Below are 27,830 nucleotides of genomic sequence, written 5' to 3'. Positions count from 1 at the left end.
TATATCGCAATGCTCCCTCGTACTCGCGAATGGCGAACACAGGCATCCGGATAGCCCATTCTACCCCTGCTTTGCGAAGACTTGTCTTCACCAAATTATCATCCGGCGTGTCTTGCCACCATTTCCGACATTCCACCCCATTCAATCCCTCAAAGGTGATATTCTGTGAAGTGGAGGTGTTCTTCCCTCATGCAGTGGGCTGCTGTGGTGTCTTTTTCTTCTGCCTGGCTTCCATTGTGCCACCTGCTATTCGAACACCTGAAGGAAGAATACGTGCATCCGGCTTCCTATGGCTGCTATCCTGCAACTATTTTTTCCAATTTCTTTTTCCCGCAGACTCCATTGACCACTTCTTGATTTCCCCTTGTCGGACGGAAAGCACCTAACTACCTCCTCGCAGATAGGCCGTACGGCGGTAATCCCAACTACCTCCGGCTAGTAAAAAGCTGAACAAAAAAAATCCTCTTGTCCTCCCGCACTACACCGCACGGTAATTTTGAAGAATCTTCACAATTTTATCTTGTGTAGTCAACCGCTTTAGCTTTGAACTCAATAATCGCCGGAAATTTGGAGGCCCCTCATGTCGTTGCTCAATGTAACTTGCAATTGTAATAACATCCTAAATCAAGTGTTTTTTTTCAACATCTTGAAGAATGAGGGCTTTAGCAGGCTTGGCTAACAAATCTGTGTACTCCTGGAATGGAGATTTTGAGAAGCGAGTCTCCCTCCACAGATCGGGTGTTAAAAATCTGTATGTCTTTAACAAACAGTCAAATGTTGCCTTGACAAAGTTCCCCCGCGTTTTAGTCGAACCGCGAAAAGACGTCCTCAATACCAGCAAACTGCAGAACCTTCTTAGGCACGCGCGCCGCCACAATACCAGCACCTCGCGGAGCCGGCACCATTCTCACCGTAACAGACCCACATTTACCCGTCACCTTAATGGGCACGGTATGCGGCTTCCCTATCTTGTTTCCCCAATAACCCCTCCTTACGGGAATAACAGACAATTTGGCCAAAATGAAAGCACCGCGAATCGCCGTGGCGACCTCCTTGCTACATTTGACGCCCAGTCCGACATGGCCATTGCAGTCACCGACAACAACGAAGGCCTTGAATCGCGTTCTCTGCCCTGCCCTCGTTTGCAAAAGCTTCTCGATCAAACATCCAACAATTTCACGGCTTCTTCCACCGCACGGTGGCTACCTTCTTTCCCTCCCTTCGGCTGCTCTTGTTTTCCCTTCGGCTGCTTTATGCGGTGTGTTTGCTTTGTCTTGTGCGGCGTTGCAAACGAAAACTTTTATTTCCCTTCGGCGTGGTGGCGTGGTGGTGCGGGGTTCTTGCTGCGTGTCCTGTTTTTCCCTTGCGCTCCGTTTTATCTCCTTCGGCGGTTTTGCGGCTTTATACCCACGCGGCTTCCACCGCACGGTGGCGTCCACCGTCGGTGGTCCCACCGTTGGTGGCTTCCACCGTCGGTGGTCCCACCGCACGGTGGCTTCCACCGCACGGTGGTGTCCACCTTCGGTGGTGCCACCGCACGGTGGTGTCCACCGTTGGTGGTGCCACTACGTGGCCACCGTACGGTGGTCCCTTTTCCTTTGTTTTTTTTTCTTTTTTTTTTTTTTTTTTTTTTCCCATTTTTCTTTTATATATTTTTTTCAAATTTTCATATATATATTTTTTTCGAATTTTCTAATTTTTTTTTTTCTTTTTTGCATTTTCATTTATTATCAGACTGCGACTGCGCGCCTCCTGTCGGGCTGCTCCTGCACGCTTCCAACCTCTGGTGATACACTTTCAGTTTTGACCCGTTGACGCCTTCTGGAATTTCCTATCCGTCGAGGGTCGAGAGCTTGACTGATCCATTCGCTGCGACCTCTCGGATCCTGTAAGGGCCTAGCCACTTTACTCTGAACTTGCCGGGCTTAATCTCGTTCCGTCCGTTATACTTTAGGACTAATTGGCCCAGCGTGAACCTCGCCCGCCGAATGTGTTGGTCATGCCAGTATTTCCTGCGTTGCTGGGCCACGTCTGTCACCCATTGTGCCATTGTCCGTCTTTCATCCAACTTATTTAAGGCGTATAGTCTCTCTCGAAGGCTTTCCATGTCGCCTAGCTTGTTGTCAATAGCGATTCTAAGACTTGGCACCATGAATTCGACCGGTACCACAGCCTCCTGGCCATACATCAATTGGAAAGGTGTCTGCCCGATGGTTACTTTATAAGTTGTGCGGTACGCCCAAAGTACCGAAGGCAGACGCTCCTCCCAGTCTTCTTTTTCCACCCCACAGGACTTATAAATTACCGACACGATGATTTTGTTGGTCGCCTCAGCCTGACCGTTTGCCCTGGGGTAGTACGGACTTGATAGAGAATGAAAAATTTTGAACTCGGTTGTCAGTAGTCGAACAATATGATTTACAAAGTGCCCCCCTCTATCACTTGTCAGTTGAATAGGTATTCCGTACCGGGTGATAATCTGTTCATAAATGAATTTTGCCGTACTAACGGCGGAGTTGTCTGCCAAAGCCCTCGCCTCGACCCATTTGGTCAAATATTCTGTCGCCACGACAATGTATCTACATCGTCGAGCGCGACTTGGTTTCAATGGACCAACGAAGTCTAACCCCCATCTTTCGAACAACTCTTGAGCATGCGACGGGTTAAGTGGCATGAAATCTCTCTTTAACGGTCGCCCAGCACGCTGACATGTATCACAACTTGTCACCCATTCTCTGGCGTCATTATGCAGTGTCGGCCACCACAAGCCCGCTAGGAGGACCTTCCTTGCTGTCGTATCCGGTCCCATGTGTCCTCCAGCAGCCCCTTCATGGGCTTCTCTCAATACTCCTGGGATTTCCTCTTCCAAGACGCATCGTCGTAGGATCTGGTCAGGTCCCATTTTGTAGAGAAGACCATTTATAAGTTGGAATGTTCGGCTTCTTAATACAAGTTTCCGTCTTTCGCCTGGTGACATTTCCTTAGGAAATTTTGACGTTGACAGATATTCACCCACACTCGTGTACCAATGAGGAAGGATGGCAATGCGGAAAAGATGGGCGTCCGGAAAATCCTCGCTAACGCCTTCGGCCGGCTCTCCAGACTTGATCCGTGATAGCTGGTCGGCTATGACATGGCTCTTGCCAGGTCTGACAATGATGTTGAACGTAAATTCTTGTAACAGCAACAGCCATCGACTAATCCGCCCCTGGATGATTGGCTTGTTCACCAAATACATCAACGCCTGATGATCCACATAAAATGTGAATGGTGTCGCCAATAGGTAATGTCGGAATTTTTGGACGGAGTATACCATGCCAAGGGCTTCTCTCTTCGTCGTGCTGTAGTTCCTCTCCGCGTTTGACAAGAGTCGACTTGCAAAATATACTGGGTGGTCCAGCCCGTGGCTGCCGACCTGTGCCAGGGTGGCCCCTATGGCGAAGTTGGATGCGTCGACATGTACATGGAACTCTTTGTCCCAGTCTGGGTATGTCAAGATTGGCGCACCCACCAATCGTGACTTTAACTCTTGAAAAGCCTCTTCTTGGGCCGTCCCCCAGACGTACGGCTCCCCCCTTCGTGTCAGCCTATCAAGTGGGTATGATACTTGGGCAAAGTTCTTAATAAACCGCCTATAATACCCGATGTGTCCAAGAAATGACTTGACGCCAGTGACATCGTCGGGCGCCTCCATCTCCACAATGACCCGTATTCTGTCAGGGTCCGTCTTCAGTCCAGCCTTGCAGACGATGTGCCCTAGTAACTTGCCCTGAGGCACCATGAATCTGCATTTCTTGGGATTTAGGGCGAGGCGGGCTCGTCGGCATCTCTCCATGCATTCGCCAAGTGCAGCCAGATGTGCCTCCTCCATGCTGTAAATGGACCAATCATCCAAGAATGCTTTGAAGTTTCCTACGGACATTTTATCGAAGATATGGAGGATTATCCGTTGAAAGGTAGCTGGCGCATTGCACAACCCGAATGGCATCCGGTTGTATGCATAGACGCCATCTTCTACGATAAAGGTGGTCTTCAATTTGTCCTCCTCTGCAATGGAAATTTGGTTATATCCGGAGAATCCATCCATAAATGAATAAATTTCGTGACCCGCGACTTCCTCGAGGATGGTGTCTGTGAATGGTATGAGAAATGGATCTTTAATTGTGACAGCATTCAAACACCTGAAGTCTACACAAATTCTTATCTGATCGGCCTCCTTTTTCAAGGATATCACAATGGGTGATACCCATTCACTCGTCTGGACCTTGAAGATAATCCCTACTTCAAGCATGCGGTCAATTTCGTTATTTACCCTGGCTGCATAATTTTTGTTCATCCTGTATGGTCTCTTCCGTACGGGCATGGCTCCGGGAACCAGAGGGATCCGATGTACACAAAGTTCTTGTGGTACCCCCTTGAGGTCCTTATACGTCCAAGCGAACACATCTTTGTATTCTGTGAAGATTTTGAACGCTGCCGTCTTTAAGACCGGATTCCAGTCGTCGCCGACTAGAATATTTTTCTGTTCTGAAGTTTCCCCAAGGTTTGTAACTTGAAGTGCGGATTCTTCGTACCTTATGGGCTTACTTTTGTCAAACTGGTGCGCTGGTGCGTCATCCACAGGGACATCCCCTTCCTTATATTGTCCGTACTCTGGCGGAAACTCGTTCATGTCAGGTCCTTCAATCCCCAACATATTGCACCCGTACAATAATTCATAGTCTTCCATTTGCCAATGGAAGAGCCCTCTCAAAGAATCCGTCTCATCCTTAGAACAAGCTTGAATTCCTAAGATGCCTTCATCATCTGGTTCCCTGCCATCTTTTCCTTCATCGGTATCGTTGTCTCCGTCGGACTCTGACTCTGACGCCAACTCTTCACTGACCAGTTGAGTTTTGAGGTCAATGGTATACCTTCTGCCAGCCTTTTCCATGGACAAGGTGTTCTTCTTCCAATTGTGGTTTGCTTTGGCCGCCACCAACCAGCCTCTGCCGAGGATGGCATCATACCCCTTCTTCTTCAATGGGATGACCACAAAATTCAAGACGAACGGCTGTGTTCCGATCGTCACTGGTTGCGCCATGAGTGTGCCAAGCGACTTGATGCCGTGTTGGTCTGCTCCCAATAAATTAAAGGTGGACGGCCAGAGAGTAGGTTTACCCAATTTTTTCCATGTTTCCTCTGGCAAGACATTTACTCCCTACCCGCCGTCGACAATTGTGTCGGTCAGGACGGTGCCCAATATACCCATTTCCACCACTGCTGGGTGTCTACCATTATTGATCGTCAGGGTTAATGGGTCTGCCGCTGTCTCGCCAAGGTTGTCCTTGCCATGTATTGGTTGGCCTACTGGGGTTATTATTGCGGATTGCAACAATGTCGCTCGCAAGTGCGGCATACTTTCCAGGAGGTCCTTCATTTTGACGGGTATTTCGACTTGTAACAGTTGGTTTATAATGTTTGTTTCTCCTTCAGAGCGAGAAGTACCCGCAAGCCCCTGTGCATCCTTGCTCATTGACATCTCCTTCTCTAGTTCCGCTCATGCCTCCAGTGCCTTTCGTTTTTCCATGCGGGGATCTGGATAAGTGGTTGCTTTCGTCTTGGACCTTGTTATGGCGAGTGCATCTTCCGTTTCCACATTCAATAGGTTCACGCCAGATTTGGGACAATTGCCATCATCATGGTCCCCCGGACCGCACCACTTGCAAAGTTTTTGTGGTGCTTCCTCCACTGTACAGTCTCTGGCGAAATGCCCCCAGTGATTGCAAGCTCGGCATTGTATCATCGGCTGCCCTTTAGCGTCGTATTGGATTCGGCTTCTATTATTCGTATTGTTATTATTACCTCTTCCTCGCCTGTTGTTTCGGTAGCCGCCAGACGAGGCGTTGTTGCTCGTAGGCTGGGACGTGCCGGCTGACGCAGATGGTTCTGTAAAGAGAACCTATTGGCTACGGGTCCTCATATTGTACGGACACTCCTTGATAAGGTGTCCGGCAATCTGGCAAATATCACAAAATGCTTTTTTCGGACAAGACCCCTTGGTGTGTCCGTTGGTACGGCAGTCCGTGCACCATAACTCCCCTTCGTCGCCCTTGCTTGTGCTTCCTTTGGTTGCCTTTATCTCTCTCATCATTCGCTCCATATCTTTCTGGAGAGCCCGTACCTTCCGATTAGAGTCGTCATCACTGCTATCACTTTTGTCAGAAGAGGAATCATCCTCCGACGAGGATTTATTTTTCTTCTTCTTGGATGTCTTCTGTTCACTTTCTAAATCCATTGCCCTGTTATAGGCGTCGGAATATGAAGGAGGTACTATCTTCATTTTTCGTCTAAGGGATTTCTTTAGACCTTCCACGAACCACCGTTTTTTCAGTCCGTCTGCCGGCTGGTTCTCCATCTTTCCTAGCAGCTCTTTGAGCCGCCGGCTGTAGGTTCGAACAGTCTCGTCCTTTCTCTGTTTCGTGCCGTAGATTTCGGCTACGATCTCATTATCGTCTCTTAGGAGACGAAACTCTGCTTGAAATTCCTTCTTCAAGTCTGCCCATGTGCCAATTTTAGCCTTATCTGTATCCGAAAACCAGTCGATGGCTACGCCCCTTAGGGTTGCGGGAAACTGTGTTACCCACTCGTCCTCATCGGTAACACCATTCGCTCCCCAAATTGTTTCACAAGTGCGACAGTGGTGGACAGGGTCTTCTTTCCCATCCCCATGGAACTTTGGAAGTTTTTGTTTTTGTGCCATACCTTGCCTTTTTACTACTGGTGGCTGTTGTCCTACTCCGGATGGGTCAGATCCTATAAGGGGTGCTTGACCGCCGTGCCCCGGTGTCCCTCCGACACTCCTGGCAGCCCCGATGTCTTCTCCCTCTTCTGCCTCCTCCCCACTCCTTGGAGTTTTCCTAGCCTCTGGTGTGTGTGGCAAGTCCCTCAAATCCCTCAACTGAGTTTTGGTACACTCTATCCTACGGCGGGTTTCCGCAAGTAACTCCTCCCGACTCCGTGGGTGGCCGCTGGCCTCACCGTCCCCTTCGGAGCGTTCCTCCTCTCTTCGCTTATACCTCTGTCGCCTTTCCGCTTGCTGTTCAAGGATCAAGGCACGTTGGGCTACTGCACGTTCATCTATATATTGTGGCTTATTTTTGTCCTTATTCAGTGTATTGGGCATTAATTCCCAGACAGCTTTCTATATAGTTAATGACATAAAAAGTAGAACACTTTTATTCATTCATAATGTGGAAGACAAGTTTATGCCAACAATATGACATAATCATTACAATAAGTGTTCTTTATTCCGCCCCGTATGGCTCACGGTTCAAATGCCCCTGACCTGGCGCCATCTCGTTCTGCTTCCCGTTCCTCGTACTGCTGCAAAATTTGTTGGCGTCGCTCGTCCTGGGCAATCTCCTCCAGGCGAGCTTGTTGTGCCAACGATGCCTGTGCTAGCAATCGGGGGAGATGGTTCATCAACCGATTTACCTCCGGACTCACTTCTAACGCTGTCCACACGGCACTTGGTGGGACTTCCGCCTCCGCCGCCTCTCGTCGCACGTAGGTCTGAATGGCTACTTGGAGTAGAATCGAAAATTCTCTCGTCGCAGTGTCTTCTCCTACGTAGAGTTCTGTTTGGGCATCGTCGACCTCCGGGTTCACCTCACCAACGGGTAGGCCCATTGTGTCTGTGCGCCATCCGTGTCTCCGTGTCTCCTGTTCCCGAGTTCGTGTCGGCAACGGCGCCAAATGTTTACCTCACTGGGTAAACAGGAAGAATACAGAAACTGAACAGCAATGCACAATGCAATTACAAAGGAAGTACCAGAATAAGCTTTCCATTAATGTCAAAAGATGTTCATATTATAATCTGTCGCCAACATTACATGTCCTCCAATACCCGGAGGTGATACAATATATGACTGCCGAAGAGGTGCGACACAACCGTCGCGACTCCAACTACCTACCCGTCGGCTAACTAACTATTATAATTAACATTACTAACTATACACTTTTTCCCGATAACAAAGACACAAGGCATATTTGTAGAAAGCATATGAAGCAAACACATGAATGTATGTAGTATATATAACAAAGAGTATATGACAACACTGAGCATTCTCATAAACATCCATACAGAACACCCATAATTAAATGTTAAAATATTATCAAATATGGTGAATAGTTGTTAATCTGTTGTATGCTTAGCTCTCATACATTGCATGACTCTCCTCTTCCTGAGTCTCTTCTACCTTACAAGATGGAAGATTTACTATGCCAAGGGCGCATGACACAGTCTACACGTGGCTTCCTCAAGGTTTTCTACCCATCTTGGGACATTTTCGCCATGTGACCGGTTTACTCTGCCTCTCTCCTCCACACACTCCCTATCTCTGTAAGTATTAGAGAAAGAAGAAGAATTGAATCCCTACAATCTATGGAATAATGATTAATGATATAGAAAACACATAATTATTTGCAAATATACATGAAACACCTATCTAAGAGAATACATAATGCACATGAATACACTAAGGCAATAAGTGCACACATGAAACATAAGGTATACACATTGGGCATAGAGAATACGCATGAATATACTTAAGGCAAGTAGCATTTACATGAAAACACATTTAGTATAAACCAAAGAAACGGGACTCGGACTCGGCTCGGACTCGGCAAGGCCAACTCGGACTCGGACTCGGGACTCGGCGTCAGACTCGGCTCCAGACTCGGCTGGACTCGGGATAGTGAAAAACTCAAGAAATTTAGAGATTTTTAAATATTTAAAACTTGTTTCAGACACCCTTTATTGAATACACCTTAAAGACACAATAACATCATCAAACTCGGCTCATTTGATTACATACACAAGTATACATCAATCACATAAGCATAAACGCAAATTGTAGCTGAAGAAAATAACAAACATAGATATATAAATATTGTCAAATGTATACAATATTACAAAACTCATGGAATAAAAAATCCATGTCATCATATGATCATCATCAAATGTTTCATATAAATACCAAAGGTGAATACAACTACAAGTCTATGGCTCAGAGGAGCCTGCACTCTCCGGCCCCAGCCCCCTGCAAAGGCGTCTAAGGTAGGTCCTGGATGATTCGACTGCCATAGCCGCTCCCCGTGACACCATGCCATGCTCACCAACATCAGGAACATCCGTGTCACTATCTGCCTCTGAATCTCCTGTCTGTGCTCGTGCTCTCCACTCCTCCTCTACCATGGCTACAGTCTCAACCTCTATATCTACCTGGTCGATCCAATCAATGTCAGACTCGGAGGTTAAATTTTCTCTACTTCTATCGATGCAGTTTCCCCCATATTTTTCGACGGGGGTTTGGGGGCAGCGCCCCCAAGGTGGGGTCAAGGGGCAGCGCCCCTTGCGCACTCCCTGTCGCGATACAGGGCGAGGTCGAGGGGCAGCGCCCCGCGAGGCCAAAAAAGCTTATTACAAGTCTGAATTAGGGTTTCTTTGAGAGTCTTCCTTAGGGCCTAGTTTTGCTCTTGTTGCTAATTGGGTCTTGCTTGGTGAGTGAGTATCATTCTTGAAGGTCCAAGCTAGGTCAAGTTGGTGAGTGATAAAGTCTGGAATGTCATCCTGATCTTCAAATGCCCTGAAATTTGGCTAAGTCTGGAATGTCCTGATCCTGAAATTTGACTAAGTCTGGAAAACTGAAGAATCCTCCAAAAACTAGATTTTGCAATATAACTCCTGGAGGCCCGAAACCACTCTCAAACATCCTGACAGTATATATGGAATATAACTTAAAGTATAAGAAAGAAGAAAGATATAAGGAAATATCACTTATACTTAAATGTTATATTCCATAAAATAATCCTGACGGAGAGACCAAAATGTCAAATTTCGCCCTTCCAAAAAAACTTTTTAAAATGTTTTTTTTTTGGTCATTTTATTAACCCAGCCAGTAGCCGAGTCTGGGGCTCAGGACTCGCCGAGTCTGGCGAGTTTACTCTCCAGACTCGGCCGAGTCCGAGTCCGAGCCCCTGGGACTCGTTTGGCCTGACTCGAACTCGGACTCGCCGAGTTTGGGCGATTTCGGGCGAGTCTCGTTTCTCTGGTATAAACTATACATGTAGGGCACATTAAAAATGAGCAATGCATTACGCATATACATAGGTAGAACATGTCCTACCTCCCTCCATAATGGGATGGTAGTGTTGTCCTCATTTTTGTTTTCAAAAATGAAGGACCATTACATGAGATTTTTGTGAAAAAAAAATGAAAAATTTTACTCTATGGCACGCTTCTCGAGGCAGAATTTTGACTAATCCTTGGACTAGCTTAATCCTCAGTCCATCCTCGAACTACGTTTCGAATTTCGTCAAATTCTGGGTTCGTTTGGTCTTTCCTTCAATTTCGGGTTTTAAAATCCCGACTGCAGGTGGAGAATTTTCTTCAAACTGCAAGTTTTAATGATATCCATTGTTTTGGTCTTTGTAGGGAAATTTTTAGCTTATTACATGTGCATTTTTATTAAAAGATGAATACTTGTAATTTGTTTTAAATTTCCCCTTTGTTGTTTTTATTATTTTAATTGTTTTTTGTACTTTTTAGTTAAAATAGGGATTTTTTGGTTAAGTTACAAGTAAATTTGTAATTCTTTCCAAAAACCCCCACTTTAATGGTTTTTACATGTAATAGGGATTTTAAACTCCTATTACATGTGTGCAAGTAAGTTATAACTTGTTGTAGAGGTTTTATTTCCTCTTTACAAGTAAGTAAAACTTGCAACTCTCTCCAAAAATCCCGATTTTGCCTTGAAAGTGAAAAAGTGACAATTTAAAACTTGCACTTTGTCTCCAAAAACCCGATTTTGCTCATAAAGTGCGTTTTTGACATTTTAAACTTGCTATTTGGCCAAAAAATCCCGATTTTGCCTAACATGTTGAAAAAGTGAAATTTTAAACTTGTTATATCCTCGAAAAAACCTGATTTTCATTGTTTCATGCATTTTAAACTTGCTATTTGTTCCAAAAAACCCGATTTGCAAGGAAAAACATTTTTTTTTGAGGATTTTTAGCAAATTTTTGTGGAGAATTTGTTGGAGGAGGAAGACGTTTAGGATTCCTTCCTATTTCCATGCATTTTTAGACACCTTTCACGCCACATGGAGGTTAAGATTGCTGGTTTTTAGCTTTATAACAGCAGCCACGTTTTTTCAAAAAACCACGTTTTTTTGCCATTTGGAATGCCACGAATCAGCAATGTTATGAATCGTTTTGGCTTGGTATGCTAAGGCGTTGAGGTTAGAAAGAGTCTTGGCCATTTTCCATGCCATTTCTCATGCATTTGCTGCCACGTTTTTCAGTTTCGGGCATTTTTTCAAAAACGTGGCTAGGGTTTTGGAATGCGGTTAATTTATTTTTAAGAGTTCTCTTTCCTTCTTTCAAAGATTGATCATCTTTTTGAAGAAGGCATTTTCAGTTTGGAGCAAGGTAAGATTTCTTTTCTTCTTGTTTCATTTTTCTTGTTTTCAAATATGTTGATTCTTCCCCAAAAATCAGATTTTGTGAGAGATTTTCTCCTTTGTAAAGCAATTTTAGAATTGCATTGTTCTTCCCTATTTTCCCTCTTTACTTGTATTCGGGATTTTAAATCCCGATTACAAGTTGGATGAAAATAATTGTTCTTCCCTTATGGATAAAAGATTTGACCATCTTTTGTTGAAATTCCAAGTTGCAAAGATGAGAAATACCCATTCTTTCAAAATGGGGTTTTTAGAACCGGATTACATGTTGAAAGTTCTTCCCATTTTCTTAAAGATGATCTTCCCAAAATCTTTTCATATTCATTCCCATCATCCGTACATACCATTTCATCCACTCATTTCACACCTTCATTCATTTTCCCCATTTAAAAGTCTCCCTGCGGTCAGCCATCCAGAACCCGGAATTGGTCTAAAATGCACTAAAAAAACACTTGAAAATGAGTTTTAAAGGTCCGATTACAAGTGCAAACTTGTAGTTACCCATTACACATATGAAGTTGCATGTTTGTTCCCCGCAATTGCAAGTTAATACTCTTGTTTTCCCCACACATGTAATGCAACTTCCAAAACCTGAAATTCACTTGTGAGCCCATTTTTGCATCAATTTCTCTCTTCCCTTGTCAGTCCGGTTTGCACACACAATCTACCAAATCAATGGATTAAGGCATGGGCCTTATTTTGCAAGAAGATTTCAAGAATGAAGGATGATACAAAGAAGAGATACAACAACAATTCATGGTTGAGAGCATAGAATGCTTTCAAGACAAAGATGGTCATGACATGAAAAGAGGAAGGAAGCCCTTTCCCTCTTGAAAAGCTAGTACTACCCCAAACAAGAAGATAAGGATGCAGGTTCTCGTTCCGGTACAAGATGTCTTTACCAATCCAGAATACTTCAAGTTCTAGCATCCTGAAGCGACATGAAGATCATCACAGACAAAGGATGATGTAGTTTAGAGTCGTGTCTTTAGACACATGGAATAGTTTTAGTTATCTTTAGTTGTAATTGTTTTGACAAGTTACATGTAAAAGTATTTTTTGTAAAATGCAAGTTACACATTACTTGCACTTTTGTAATTACATGTAAGGCAACTACAAGTTGTGTTCAATTAGGACTGTAGTTGGAATAAGTCTTTGTTATTTATTGAAGTCTTAGTTAGTTATTGAATTAGTCTTGGTGGTTGAGAGAATCTCTCAAGTTAGTTAGGATCCTCCCACCTTTTTCTCATGACTCCTCTCCTATAAATACTTGAGGGGGTCTATTGTAATTTTTATCTTTTGGAAAGCAAGCAAAAACTCTGCCAAATTCACAGCAAGAAGTCTTTGAGCTTATGTATGTGAATTGAAAGTTTTTGAAGAATAATAAAGAAGGATTACTCAAGTTTTGAGTCTTTGAGCTACATTTTTGAGTTTGAATCTTTTTATTTCTTCCATGCAAAGTGTTTCTAAAGAAGCTTAATCTAATCTGATTTGAAGTCTTTGAGCTGCAAGTAGAGAAGATTAATTAAAATAGCAAAATCTCTAGAAGGAGCAGCAAGTCTTTGAGCTTGCGTCTATTCTTGAGGAAAAATTATTGTTTGATAAGAAATAGCAACAAGTCTTTGAGCTTGCATTAGTTCTTGTCTTTGTGTTGAAAGAATAGATTATTCCAGTCTTTGAGCTGTTGTCTTTTATTCGTTGTAAAATTTAGTATAGCAAAGGGTAGATAGGACTTCCAATAGTCAAGTCTTTGAACTTGATATTGCTGTCCCGTCCCGAAGGAAGTGACGGGAGTCTTTGAGCTTTCAGGAAACTTCATTTCCTTTCTCTTGTTTTCATTTGAAGTTGTTACCATTATTATACATTTTCTTGCTATCACTTTTCTAAGGAGAGAAAAGGATATAGGCTTCCTTGAAGAAAGAAGGAAGACTGCTGTCCCATCCTATTTTTATTTCAGTTTTAGATAGATAGGGGGAGCCTTCCCTTAATTAGGAGAGTTTCATACTCACACACTGTGGTTGAAGCCACAATTTTGTTTGTTTTCACAAGTGTACAAAATTTTCAACCAACAGGTAGATTGGCTATAAGCTTAAAGGAATCTTATCCGCGTTAATCATACATTCCTATTAATAATCAGATGTTAGAAGCAATAAAATCTCTGCAAACAGTCATACTTCTTTTCAAATGAAGACATATAATGAGTTAACTAAATCATATGATAATGCATTATATTCATACCACAATATCTACTAGTTATGTAACTGCTGTATATATATATATATATATATATATATATGTATATATGTATATGTCATGTTATCAACAATTGCATACATAATTGAATGCATTACCAAATGTTATTATGCTTATCACTACTATTTCTTCATACTATAAATTATAACCCTCTATATTATGGTCTAACCTGTTTACTACCTAAGACTAATGGAGGAAGGGGTAACTATGGTGCTAGGGCGCTAAGTAACCAAACAACAAATAGGCTTCCTCAAGGTTTTCGTATATATATGTCATGTTATCAAGAATTGCATACATCATTGAATGCATTACCAAATGTTATTATGCTTATTACTGCTATTTCTTCATGTTATAAATCATAACCCTCTATATTATGGTCTAACTTGGTTACTACCTAAGCCTAATGGAGGAAGGGGTAACTATGGTGCTAGGGCGCTAAGAAACCAAACTACAAATAGGCTCCCTCAAGGTTTCCTGATGGAGGCCCTTACCCCATATTGGGACCACCTGATTAGTGTGCAATTAGACCGCCTTTCCCTTTGCACAAATCATTCCCATCCTCCAAAGGCATTAGTAGAAGATTAAGGAATGGGCTATATATATAATAGTCTTTCATGTCTTATGAATGTACATGAAATTAAGTATGACTGTCATACATATTGCAGTCTATATTAATATTACTACTAAATTCTGCATAAGGACATTATCGGGCTTCATTTATTAAGCATACATATTCAGCACATCTCCATGCATACCACCAAGAACAAAGATGTTACTGCCTGTAACTTATAAACAGATCTGATCTGATCTGATCTGATCTGATCGATGGTGATGTCATTGGATGCTTTGATTCCTTTCCTTTATATCTTCCAATGTGAGGGAGAGATCACACCTCTTCATCATGTATGCCCTTTGGCAAGATACACACCCTTTCACCATTAGCACCCTTTGAACGAGTGCAACTCTTCTTTATTTCTGCCCTTTGAAAGGGAGACAACCTTTCACAATTAGATCTGCACTCCTCATTTAAATCAGATCTGCACTTCTGATTCCCAAATTATCCCCCTCTCAAGTGAGGTTCTCTTCTCCCTTATATATCTCATGTTTGAGGGAGTCACAACTTTTCATTCCATGTCTTTGACCATTCATTAAATTAATTATATTCTTTTTATTTTCATTTTAATTTTATTTTTATTCTTTTGAATTTTAATTTAATTATTATTATTTACCATTAAAGTCTATTTCAAAGTGGGGACATCACAATATATATATGCCAAGTCAAAACTTTCATTACATAAAATGTATTTATGTATATATGTGTGTGTGTGTGTGTTAGTTATTGGCTTGAGTGCTGGTTGATCCTCTTCAATGCCTCCCTTGATGGATGCTTGCAATGGATACTTGTACCTTCCATTGATGGCGAATAATCACGTCTGCTCATGTGTTGTACAACTTCTTGAAAGAGAAGCGAGTCTTCCTTGCATGACTGTTTCCTTTCATAACTATACAGTCTTATGAATCACTGGTTTAACTTATTGAACTACCTCTTATCATTAATGAAATCGCATCTTACTATTCTTAATGCTTAATCACGCTTATTGCTTCTTGGGGGAATCACTGCCATAGGAGTGATGATCAGATATTATTCAAGGTGTAATAACTCTCAAGGCATGAACTGTTATGATCTTATCACCATTTGATACAAACTTTTACTATCATTATTGCTGCCTACATCCATACTGTGATTTGCTGCCTTTATTAACACTGAGATTGCTGCATGGATTAATTATGAGATTTCTGTCTATGTACCAGTGCGGGGCTAGATTGCTTTCTCTCAATTTGACTGGGTCTGATTTAGATTACTGAAAATTGTGAAGTCTTATATAATAAGACAATTTTCTATGCATAGGTTTCCTATGCTCTTTAGAGGTGGTGGGATTATTGGTGTTATGGTAGAGCATGAGAGGAACAAATACACTAGAAGAGGGCATCACAGGGGCATACTCCATCAAATCCTCATCACCAACCACACTAAATGATAAAAGCTCTGTTATGTATTTTCTCACTTCCACATAACTAACCACTACCTCCAACTTGTTACAGCAGTTCATTATTATAATGGAACTCAACCATATAATGCTTGCATTGACCACCCCCATCTATACCCATCACTACCTTCAGAAGATTGAGAATTTGAGTCTGACATTTAGATGGTAAAATATCTTCTTCAACCTAAAATCAGATACATGACCTTTTCTTAACAGTTCCTTAGTGGCTTTAGCACTTTCACCTCCCTTAGTGAAAAAGCAAAAGAAAATCTAGAGATATCCCATGTGCCTCTCCACAAAAAATCACAAGAGCAAACCAACCTATTGAATACCACCATTGAAATAAATTCAACCAGCAGCACCCTTCCTCCTCATTACAAAAACACCATGAAAATATTGCACCACTGTATACGTGAGAAACAAGATACCAAGTAGCAATCATAAATAAGCGTTGATGCATACCACCACCATCTTGGATTATAACATACAAATAGAGCCTTAGGATGAAACATTAGAACTTCCCCAATCTCTCTATATTAATGATAGATGATAAACCTTCCCACCCCTTTTTATTAATACTTTCAATAGTAGTTAAACTTAATATTGAGCAATCTATCTTCATGTAGGCTAAAATGTTAGCTGCCTTATTTTGTTCGTGATAACGATGACTTGTGCTCACCATTTTAAACCTTCTTGTCCTTGAAAGCACTTCTTCTAAATAGGCTCTCAGTTTCGTGTTTGGCATATGTGTCTTTCTCAGCACATTTATCACCACTTGAGAGTCATTTTCTAGCTTAGTCTCTCACAATAGCCCAACATCATATGCCATATTTAAACCTGCAATTAAAGCCTCCATTCGATGGCATTATTGGTTTTAGATCCAAGATCCCTCCCTATTTTGCAGTAAATACCTTGCACTTATTTAGCCAGGATTGCCCCTTGATGTGCCATCAAAGTTCAATTTAGTACCAGCCAGCAGAACCTTTCAACATTGTCTTCTTCCTACTCTTTTATATTCTTGTAATGATCTAAAGGGTACAATAGTGCATTTGTTAAGGTCTATAAGTGAATGGCTATTGCAGTTGAGTCTTGATTTGGTAATATTTAATGAAAGTTTTGACTTGGCTTGTACATCATTGTAAGAGGTAGTTGCAAAGAAATCACGTTCAAGTCACTAAATTAATAAACAACTGTTCTTGATGATGCAAATGATATACCATTTGAGAGAAAGGAATGCCGTGGTAGACTTTAGTTAGTGGTCAACGATTCATGCGAGTTTGTACTTGATACTCAATTCTTTTTATTTTTGGTTGTAGGAAAGAACTACAATTTGGGTTTCATCAAAGGATTCTAACAATATCACATGTGTTAAAGTCTAGAATGAATGGCTATTGCAGAAAAGTCTAGATTTGGAAATACTTTATGAAAGTTTTAACTTGGCTTGTACACATTAGAAGAGGTAGTTGCAAAGAAACTACATTTTAATAATTAATGAATTGACATTTGTTTTTGATGATGAAAATGATATACCATTTTGAGAGAAATGTATGTTGTGGTAGGCATTAGTGGTCGATGTATCATGAGAGTTGTAATGGATATTTATTCTTTTTCTTTTGGTTGTAGGAAAGAATTAGAATTCCAAACAAGTATGGGGAGATGTTAGTAGGAATTTTGGATCATACTGGATCGAAACAACTTGTTATCCTTTGTCATGGACTTCATTCATCTAAGGTTCAAAGTATATGTTATTTTTGTATTCATTTTTTCCACATCAAATACTAATATATGTTTCTACTCCCACGCCTTAGTTTATATGACATTACTTTTGAGAGTTACGGTTTATTGCAAGTTCACAGTAAAATTTGCTCTACTAATTGTAGTGGGGCATTATTTATATTCAAACTTAAATTTTGATAAAGCATATGGATGCATGATTAATACTAAAAGACATGTCTCATCGTGCACAATTTCTAGCAAGGGTTAAATGCGTATAGAATTATTTCAATAATTTGTATATAATTTAATCTAACATATGATAATTATAGGTGGTGAAGCTAGAAATTCACAATCTTTCTAATGAAATGTACTTAATTTGCACTTGAGAGGTTTCTTAAGTAAGGTATTATATTGACCAAATGAAGAATATTACATGGGTAGTTTTCGAGAAACATCACTGTGAAGCATTTTCATGTCTACTCCCCAAAACCTTAGATTCGTAAGAGGCCGCTCAGAGCTGAGAGCCATTACAATGTATTTCCCCTTACAGCACCTTGTAATGGATCAAATTGCTAAACATAACAAAGCCCACCAAAACAACCAGAGCCAATCCCGCGCTAGGGCCTTCAACTATTGATGTCAGACTGACTCACCTGTAGCCTCTGCAACTGAAACTGCATGCCACCTGTCATGAGGATTCAGATGAGAGCAATAAACTGCCAAAAAAGCCCAGCAACCTTGGATTATCCTATGAACACCTCTTCTGTGAAGTCAAAAAAATTCCCCTATCCAGTCCCAGTTCTCTACTGTGTAATGTCCTCAACCAAAACTTTCAAACAATTTCAGATCTGAAAATTGGATTTGCATATGCCAATTGCACCCAAAATCACCAAAACTAGTTAACTAGTTCTTGCATAAAGAGGACAAAAAGTTAATGAACTTTCCAAAGAACATCATTAAATTGATTTTCTGAAATAAACATCATATTTGCAGATCTCAAAATCTGATTTTATGACAGTGACAATGTTTATATTCACACTCCAAAATCTCCCACAATTACACAAAACTGTGCCAAAACTAGATGACCCGATTTGCAAAATTTCATTGAAAGAATACCAAACCAAATGAAACTTCATGGAACACCAAAGAAATGAATTTTCTGATATTTAACAGCAAATAATCAGGTCTGAGATCTGATTTACAACAGCAACAAGTGATTTATCTTTCAACATCCAAGCTGTACTCCAAACTCACAAGATATGACAAATCTGGTACACACGATTTACTGAAAACACCACAAACTAATGCTGTTTGAGAGACAAATGAAAATACCAGCATATGAATCTTATTACAACCATAATAACTGCAGCATACATCTGTAGCACATCTACAAGACTCAAAACAACCAAAAATCCACACAACTATGCCTGAAAATCACTGAAAACAACACCTGAAGAGCCATTGAATCTTGAAAAGAAACAACAAACAATCTTACTAATTTCATTCAGACTGTTATTATTATTGGTCCGTTTTAGCAAATGGCACAAAATGTCTTTTGAGTTTCAGACTCAAAAAATTAAAATGTTTTTATTCTGAAGTAAAGCAAGTTTTCAAGTCCTAGGCACCAACAGAAAGAGAAGAAAGGCGCAAAAATGCATCTTTGAGAGTCTCTAGTGTTTTGATTGAGTATTGGAAGTATCTTTCTATACACCTGTCATGAAAATAGCACTTTGTTGCTCTGAACTTCACCACGTTACAGAGTAAAACTGAATCTTATGGCACGTTGCAAAGGTGTCAGAGAGTCACCTACTATTGTTGGCATGGGAAATGTGCTTGGCCGTTTTGTTTATGACATGTTGCAGGGTTTCAGAGTTCTTATGGCATGTTGCAGGGGCAGTTTCATTATGAATTTCTTAGGCCCTATATTTCTGTCTTCACATCATGTCAGGTATGCTTAAAAACTTCTTAGGATTCCGATATGCAGTATGCATCTGTGATATCCCCAGCGCATCGCCTAATACAAGGTTGCTTTTTATAAAAACAATATATATATAAATAAAAGACAAAATTAATTATGTTGACATTAATATTTAATTAATGTAATTTAATTAAAAGTTTAAAGGTATGTTAAATATATTTAATTAATGTAATTTAATTAAAAGTTTAAGGTGTATTAAATATATTCCATTTAATATTTTAAAGGATTAAAAGTTAAGAAATTAGTTTTTCATTTTAAAGTTTATTATGAACGGACTTTAATAAAGTGCTTGGTAGGCCACCCCCCCCCCCCGGCAAGGAAAAGGTGGGATGGGAAACGCAGCCAGGCTGCGTCTACCGCCACACCCCTTCCTTTGGAAGGGAAAAGGTGTGACGGTAGCCACAGCTCGGGCTGCAAACCATCACCCACTCCCCCACGGAGGGTATTTAACCCACCCATGCAGGTTGCCGCAGAAGGAAGGAAGAGAGGAAGGAGCGCAGGGGTGATGAGGCACTGCAAAAAAGGGTACGTGCAGATAGGTAAGGGGTTAAAGATAATAATGTTTTTTTTTATATATTATGTGTGAATGCTATTCTATATATATTATATAGAATACTAGGAATAGGAGGTATTAATAAATTTAGAGATAGGCAATGCATTATTATAATTAATATATATTAAAATGCATAAAGATAGATAGGGATATTATATGAATAGTTAATACGTATATATATATATATATATATATACATTAATAAATAGGAAGAACTTGTGCAAGCATATATGATGAATGAATCTTAAATAGTAAAGAATGATAGGATAAATACATCTCAGGGTAATAGGAATGTATGTAAGGAATACATGTGAGTAATGGTTAATGATATTTTATTGGAAATAGGTAATGAATATAAAACTACGTACATGTGAATTATGAAATAGTAAATGAAAATGCAAATGCAAAGGAATGTATTATGAATGAAATCACACAAGGGAGGCTATAGGGAGGAAACTCTCATAGTCTAAGGAAGGATTATAATAATCCTAGGGCAGTATATACTGAAGGTTGATATGCATATATAGGGCTTAGTTGACTAAACATCAACTAAGAAGAGACGGATTTGGCCGGTCCCCTCTGAGGACTTGGATGATGAAGGCATCACCAAGGCAAGGAATAGACAAGGGTCTTCCTTGAAGGGCTTGGGTGTAAGAGGTTACACCCAAGAACAAGATTCGAACGCAACTTCGATTTCCTGAAGGGCTTGGAACCAAGGGGTTCCAAGAAGGCGAGCTTCATAGCCGCCTAAGGACATACTTCTGTATGGCATTCGTATCCTTTTTTAGATTAAAATTATGAACATGCTAATTCAATGTTAAAAATAGATTGTGAATTAAAATGGTTTATTTATATATATATATATATATATATATATATATATATATGTTGTGTTCTAACAATCTGTTTTGCAGGTTAATGATCTCTAAATAGCAGGGACATTACAGTGGCATCAGAGCATAATCCTGCCATCCTATGGGAAAGGGTCTTAGTTTATGATCACATATCAAAGGAAGAAAGGAGCCAAAGCGATGGCTGATCAATTGGCCAAACAGTTCCAGATCTTCATGGAACAAACCAACAAGAAGTTTGAAAGGATGAGCCAGTTAATCCTCCAAAGCACCAATAGCAACAATAGGGATATGACAAACCCTAGAAGAGAAACACACTCTAATCACGCAGACAACGAACAATCACCTCAGAGTTCTAGGCAAACAATCCCCGAATTTCTCCCTAGGGAAGAACATGAGAGGGAGGAGGAACCAGCCATACTTGGGGTAGAAGAAATCGCCCAAATCTATGCTAGATTGGAACCAGAAGTTCAGAGGGTGGTATCCTTCAGGGACTTCTGTGAGTCCAAGACTAATGAGAGTAGGAAAAGTAAACCCATGGGTAAAGACCTCAGAGCTAAAGTCAACAAAATGTCCCTACCCTGTTTTGACGGATCAGGGAAGGATGTTGCTCAAGCCTGGGTACAACAACTAGACACCTACCTTTCGTACAGTGCCATGACCGAAGAAGATGCCATAGAATTTGCCATACTACACCTTACTGGAATTGCCCATAATTGGTGGCATAACGGTCTCATCACCCTGGGACATAAAAAGGTCTCCACTTACAATGAGTTTACCCAAAGGCTCATCAGCTGTTTCGACCAAAAAGACTCCGAATGGTACTTCCAAGAGCTAACACACCTCAAGCAAGCAGGTACCATTGAAGATTATATAGATCAATTCCAAAACTTGTCAGTAATGGTTCCCGACCTATCCCAGAAAAGACTTACCTACATGTTCTTAGAAGGCCTGAAGGACCCCATTAAGAATTTTGTTAAACCCCTAGAACCACAAAACTTAGGGGAAGCCATTAAGAAAACTAGGATGGTTGAATTTAGTGCCCCCAAGAATACCTCAACCAAAACTCCCCATAGGAATGAGGGACCCCAGAGAGACCGCTGGGAAAAGCCTTGTCACTTGTGCAAAAAACCTTGGAGTTATAATCACCAATGCAAGGAAAGAGATGAACTCAGGGAGAAAGGGCTGTGTTTCAAATGCAAGACCCCATGGGTGAGAGGCCATGAGTGTAAAAGAGGACAGCTAAATAACACTGAGGAAATGCAGGATGAAGGAAGACCCTATAAAAGAACCAGATTTGAAAACAACATACCTAGTACCCTGGCAGTCATCACTCAAGGAAATGAGAATAGATGTTTCAAACTCAAAGGGATTATCAAGGGACAAAAAGTAATCGCATTAGTAGACACCGGAGCTTCACATGATTTTATTGGCAAACATTTAGCAGCAAAGAGAAGACTAAAAACCCAAGAGTTTGAAGGCTTTGAAGTGATCATGGGCAACAGAGTCATAGACAAATGCACTAAAGTTATACCCCAATTGGAAGTCACCCTGGGAGGACATACCATCACAAGAAACTTCTTTGTGGTAAACCTGGAGAATGACATCATATTGGGCATGCCATGGATAAACTCGTTGGGACGATTTACCATGGATAGTCCAAATCGGGAGATATGCTTCCAACATGAAGGGAGGGAAATAATATTGAAAGGAATTCCTAACGGCTCTCCAAAAATAGTATCATGCAACAAAATGGAGAAAATTCTTAGACACGATCAAGGAGAGTGGGTCGCACAATGCATGGTCCTGGATAAATCCCCAACCGGAGACCAGATCATTCAGAATGATATACAACCTATCCTGAGAAGACACAAAAAGGTCTTTGAGGATATTCCCCCTGGATTACCCCCAAAAAGGGGATTTGAGCACTCCATTGAATTAGAGGACGGAGCAAAACCCGTCATTACCACTCCTTACCGCCACCCCCACAAGTTCAAAGAGGAGATTGAAAAAACCATAAAAGAGTTATTGGAGATGGGACACATCCAACCCAGCAGCAACCCTTTTGCCTCATCGGTAGTATTGGTCAAAAAAAAAAGATGGGACACTGAGAATGTGCATAGACTACCGAGCCTTGAATAAAAAAACTATAAAAAATAGATACCCAATTCCGAGGATTGATGAACTAATGGATGAACTCCATGGAGCAAAATACTTCTCCAAGATCGATTTAAGGTCAGGGTATCATCAGATCCGAATGAGGGAAGAGGATATTCTCAAAACAACATTCAGATGTCACTATGGACATTTCGAGTTCCTGGTTATGCCATTTGGTCTCACTAACGCCCCGGCCACTTTTCAGTCATGCATGAATCATACATTCAGACAACAATTGAGGAAGTTCCTTCTAATATTCTTTGATGATATACTCATTTACAACAAAACATGGGAAGAGCATCTCCTGCACATTGAAGAGGTATTGAGTATTCTGGAGTCAAAATCATTGTACGCTAAAGCCTCCAAGTGTGAATTTGGGATGAGAGAGATCATCTACTTAGGGCACAAAATTAGTGAGGCAGGAGTAAGTGTGGACGAAGAAAAGATCAAAGCCATCAAGGAATGGCCCACCCCTAGAACCTTAACCCAATTAAGGGGATTTGTGGGGCTATGCAGCTACTATAGATGCTTTGTAAAAGGGTTCTCCAAGATTGCAGCACCTCTCACCGACCTAACTAAGAAAGGGGCTTTTGCGTGGAAGGACCAAGCCCAAAGGGCCTTTGAACAACTTAAGACAACCATGAGCTCTTGTCCAGTATTGGCCATTCCCGATTTCTCTATTCCTTTCGAACTGCAGTGTGATGCATCAGGGGAAGGAATTGGGGCCGTACTTATGCAAAAGAAACATCCCATAGCTTTTGAGAGCTGAAAACTCACTGATGCAGAAAGACACTACTTTGTCTATGACAAGGAGATGCTGGCCATAATGCACGCATTGGCTAAATTTCACCAGTACCTGGTCTGTGGTAGGTTTGGTGTAAAGACTGATCATAACAGTCTACGCTTCTTTTTGAGCCAAAAAGATCTAAATGACAGGCAACAAAAATGGGTGAGCAGAATACGAGCCTACGATTTTGATATAGAATATGTGAAAGGGGTGAACAACGGGGCAGCAGATGCACTATCCAGGAGAGCTCATATCAACAACATTACCAGTATCTCAAAAGACTGGAGGGAAGAGATCCTTAATGAATATGACCAGGATCCCCAGACAAAGGAAATTTTAGCCGGGAATCTACTCAATGAAGATTTCAGGATTAAAGGAGACCTCATTTTGTATAAAGGGAGGATATACCTAACCCCTCAGACCAAATTCAAAAACAAAATTCTCAAAGAATTTCATGATAACCCCCTTGCAGGACACCCAGGATACTAAAAAACATATAAGCATATTAGGGAACGATATGCATGGAGGAACCAAAAGAGGGATATCCAAAAATATGTTCAAGAATGCTTAACATGTCAACGCAACAAAACTGAACTTACCCACCCAGCTGGATTGCTTCAACCATTGCCTATTCCTAATCAAAAGTGGGAAAGTATTTCTATGGATTTCATAACAGGGTTGCCAAGGATACAAGGGAAGGATAGCATCTTCGTGGTAGTAGACAGACTCACAAAATATGCCCACTTTCTCGCAGTCTCTACCGAATATAAAGCTCACCAGATAGCAGACCTATTCTTCAAAGAAATTTTTTGACTCCACGGCCTCCCTCTAAATATTATCAGTGACAGAGATAGCAAGTTTATTAGCCAGTTTTGGCAAGAACTCTTCAGAATGGCGGGAACAGATTTAAACCATAGTACCAGTTATCACCCTCAAACCGATGGGCAAACAGAGATAGTAAACAAATGGATAGAGGGCTATCTAAGGAATTTTGTTACAGGACAACAGATTGCTTGGATTAAGTGGTTACACCTAGGAGAACACTGTTACAACACGACTCACCACATGTCAATAGGGATGAGTCCTTTCCAAGCCTTATACGGCTATGAGGCCACCAGCTTTGGGGAACTAACAAACCAAGAAAGCAAAGTACCTAGAGCACAAGACTTTGTGCAACAGAGAAAAGACATCCTAAAGATCTTGAAAGAAAATTTACAACAAGCTCAAAATCAACAAAAGCTCTACGCTGACAGGAAACGTGTAGAACAGACATTTGAAGCCGGAGATCCAGTATTCCTAAGGTTACAACCATATAAGCAATCATCCCTCAAGAAAAATGGGACAGAGAAATTGAAACCTCGATTTTATGTGCCCTACCCAGTCATTCAAAGGATTGGGGAAGTAACTTATGAGATTGAACTTCCCAAAAGCAGCAAAATACATAATGTGTTCCATGTTTCCTGACTTAAAAGGGTTCTCGGGCAACACGTAGTTCCTTGCAACGAACTACCTCCCCTAGATGATGAAGGGAAACTTACACTATACCCAGAGATCATTCTGGACACACGGAAAAGAGAGCTCAGGAACCGAACTATCATTGAACATCTTATTAAATGGAGGAATCTTCCCAATGAGGATGCCACTTGGGAAAAAGAGGAGGACTTAAAGATGCTTGAGGACAAGCAAAGTTGAGATGGAGGGACTGTGATATCCCCAGTGCATCGCCTAATACAAGGTTGCTTTTTATAAAAACAATATATATATAAATAAAAGACAAAATTAATTATGTTGACATTAATATTTAATTTAATTAAAATTTTAAAGGTATGTTAAATATATTTAATTAATGTAATTTAATTAAAAGTTTAAGGTGTATTAAATATATTCCATTTAATATTTTAAAGGATTAAAAGTTAAGAAATTAGTTTTTCATTTTAAAGTTTATTATGAACGCACTTTAATAAAGTGCTTGGTAGGCCACCCCCCCGGCCCCCCTCCCCCTCCCCCCCACAAGGAAAAGGTGGGACGGGAAATGCAGCCAGGCTGCGTCTACCGCCACACCCCTTCCTTTGGAAGGGAAAAGGTGTGACGGTAGCCACAGCTCGGGCTGCAAACCGTCACCCACTCCCCCACGAAGGGTATTTAACCCACCCATGCAGGTTGCCGCAGAAGGAAGGAAGAGAGGAAGGAGCGTAGGGGTGACGAGGCACTGCAAAAAAGGGTACGTGCAAACAGGTAAGGGGTTAAAGATAATAATGTTTTTTTTTATATATTATGTGTGAATGCTATTCTATATATATTATATAGAATACTAGGAATAGGAGGTATTAATAAATTTAGAGATAGGCAATGCATTATTATAATTAATATATATTAAAATGCATAAGGATAGATAGGGATATTATATGAATAGTTAATACGTATATATATATATATATATACATTAATAAATAGGAAGAACTTGTGCAAGCATATATGATGAATGAATCTTAAATAGTAAAGAATGATAGGAGAAATACATCTCAGGGTAATAGGAATGTATGTAAGGAATACATGTGAGTAATGGTTAATGATATTTTATGGAAATAGGTAATGAATATAAAACTACATACATGTGAATTATGAAATAGTAAATGAAAATGCAAAGGAATGTATTATGAATGAAATCACACAAGGGAGGCTATAGGGAGGAAACTCTCATAGTCTAAGGAAGGATTATAATAATCCTAGGGCAGTATATACTGAAGGTTGATATGCATATATAGGGCTTAGTTGACTAAACATCAACTAAGAAGAGACGGATCTGGCCGGTCCCCTCTGAGGACTTGGATGATGAAGGCATCACCAAGGCAAGGAATAGACAAGGGTCTTCCTTGAAGGGCTTGGGTGTAAGAGGTTACACTCAAGAACAGGATTCGAACGCAACTTCGATTTCCTTAAGGGCTTGGAACCAAGGGGTTCCAAGAAGGCGAGCTTCATAGCTGCCTAAGGACATACTTCCGTATGGCATTCGTATCCTTTTTTAGATTAAAATTATGAACATGCTAATTCAATGTTAAAAATAGATTGTGAATTAAAATGGTTTATTTATATATATATATATATATATATCTATATGTTGTGTTCTAACAATCTGTTTTGCAGGTTAATGATCTCTAAATAGCAGGGAATTTCTTAGGCCCTATATTTCTGTCTTCACATCATGTCAGGTATGCTTAAAAACTTCTTAGGATTCCGATATGCAGTATGCATCTTTCTTCAGTATTATATGCATGTGGAAATATCTATGAATGTTTATTCAATAAAGGTTTTCATGGAGGACAGCTGTGTTTGTTCATTAATCAAAGACATTCAATAAGGGGTTTCATGGGTGAATGAGCAAGGGCTCCTTATGATAGCTGCATAGTTGAGCATCAAAATGAAAACTATGGAGAAAACTCAAGATAATCACCATAATACTATCATAAGGATAGTCAAGACATGATTCATCAATTGACAGAGGCAGTTTCGGTATGTGTGTTGTAGGCTTCTTGAGACAGAGAAAGTCATTTGTGAGCTGTGAGATAGTAGATGGAGGAAGATTTTGAGCAACTCAATCATAAGGAAGGTCTAAGGATGCTGGGGATTGTAAAAATGAAGGTTTATGCAAGACAGTTTGAGAAGGTAAAAGAGCACTCCAAGGTTGAGCAGCTAATAAGTAATATTTGCAAACTTAAAAGCAAGAAAAGTTTCAAAGGATAGCAGATAATATCCTCTGAATAGCAACAATACTTGATCAAGGAAATGGCAGTGAGATTCATTGTCCATCCCATGAAAAGGACACAAAGAAGATTAATGACAGTCTATATTAAGGAGGATAACATACTGAGTGAAGAAAGTGATATTGGGTCACATAGGAGCCATTAATGGATCTTTTAAGCCATAAATGAGTTATGACAGCTGTGAAGGAAAAGAAAATAAGGGCTTGCATAGAAGAAGAGTAT

At 40.6% G+C, this 27,830-nt stretch overlaps 1 protein-coding gene across 2 annotated transcripts in view; it reads left to right on the top strand.

Moving 5' to 3' along the window:
* Nucleotides 1-27,830, top strand: part of LOC131052256 (uncharacterized) — a 323,457-nt gene that overhangs the window by 97,799 nt on the left and 197,828 nt on the right. For both annotated transcript variants that reach the window (XR_009107299.2, XM_057986876.2), the window contains exon 3: nucleotides 17,429-17,536. Coding sequence is in view for 1 of the 2 variants with exons in the window: in XM_057986876.2 (XP_057842859.2) it covers nucleotides 17,429-17,536 (108 nt within the window). In the remaining variant the exon portion in view is untranslated. The remainder of the gene's footprint in view (nucleotides 1-17,428; nucleotides 17,537-27,830) is intronic.

The sequence above is a fragment of the Cryptomeria japonica genome, chromosome 1, assembly GCF_030272615.1.
Source record: "Cryptomeria japonica chromosome 1, Sugi_1.0, whole genome shotgun sequence".
Classification (NCBI taxonomy): Eukaryota; Viridiplantae; Streptophyta; class Pinopsida; order Cupressales; family Cupressaceae; genus Cryptomeria; species Cryptomeria japonica.
This window is presented reverse-complemented; position numbering and strand designations above follow the sequence as displayed.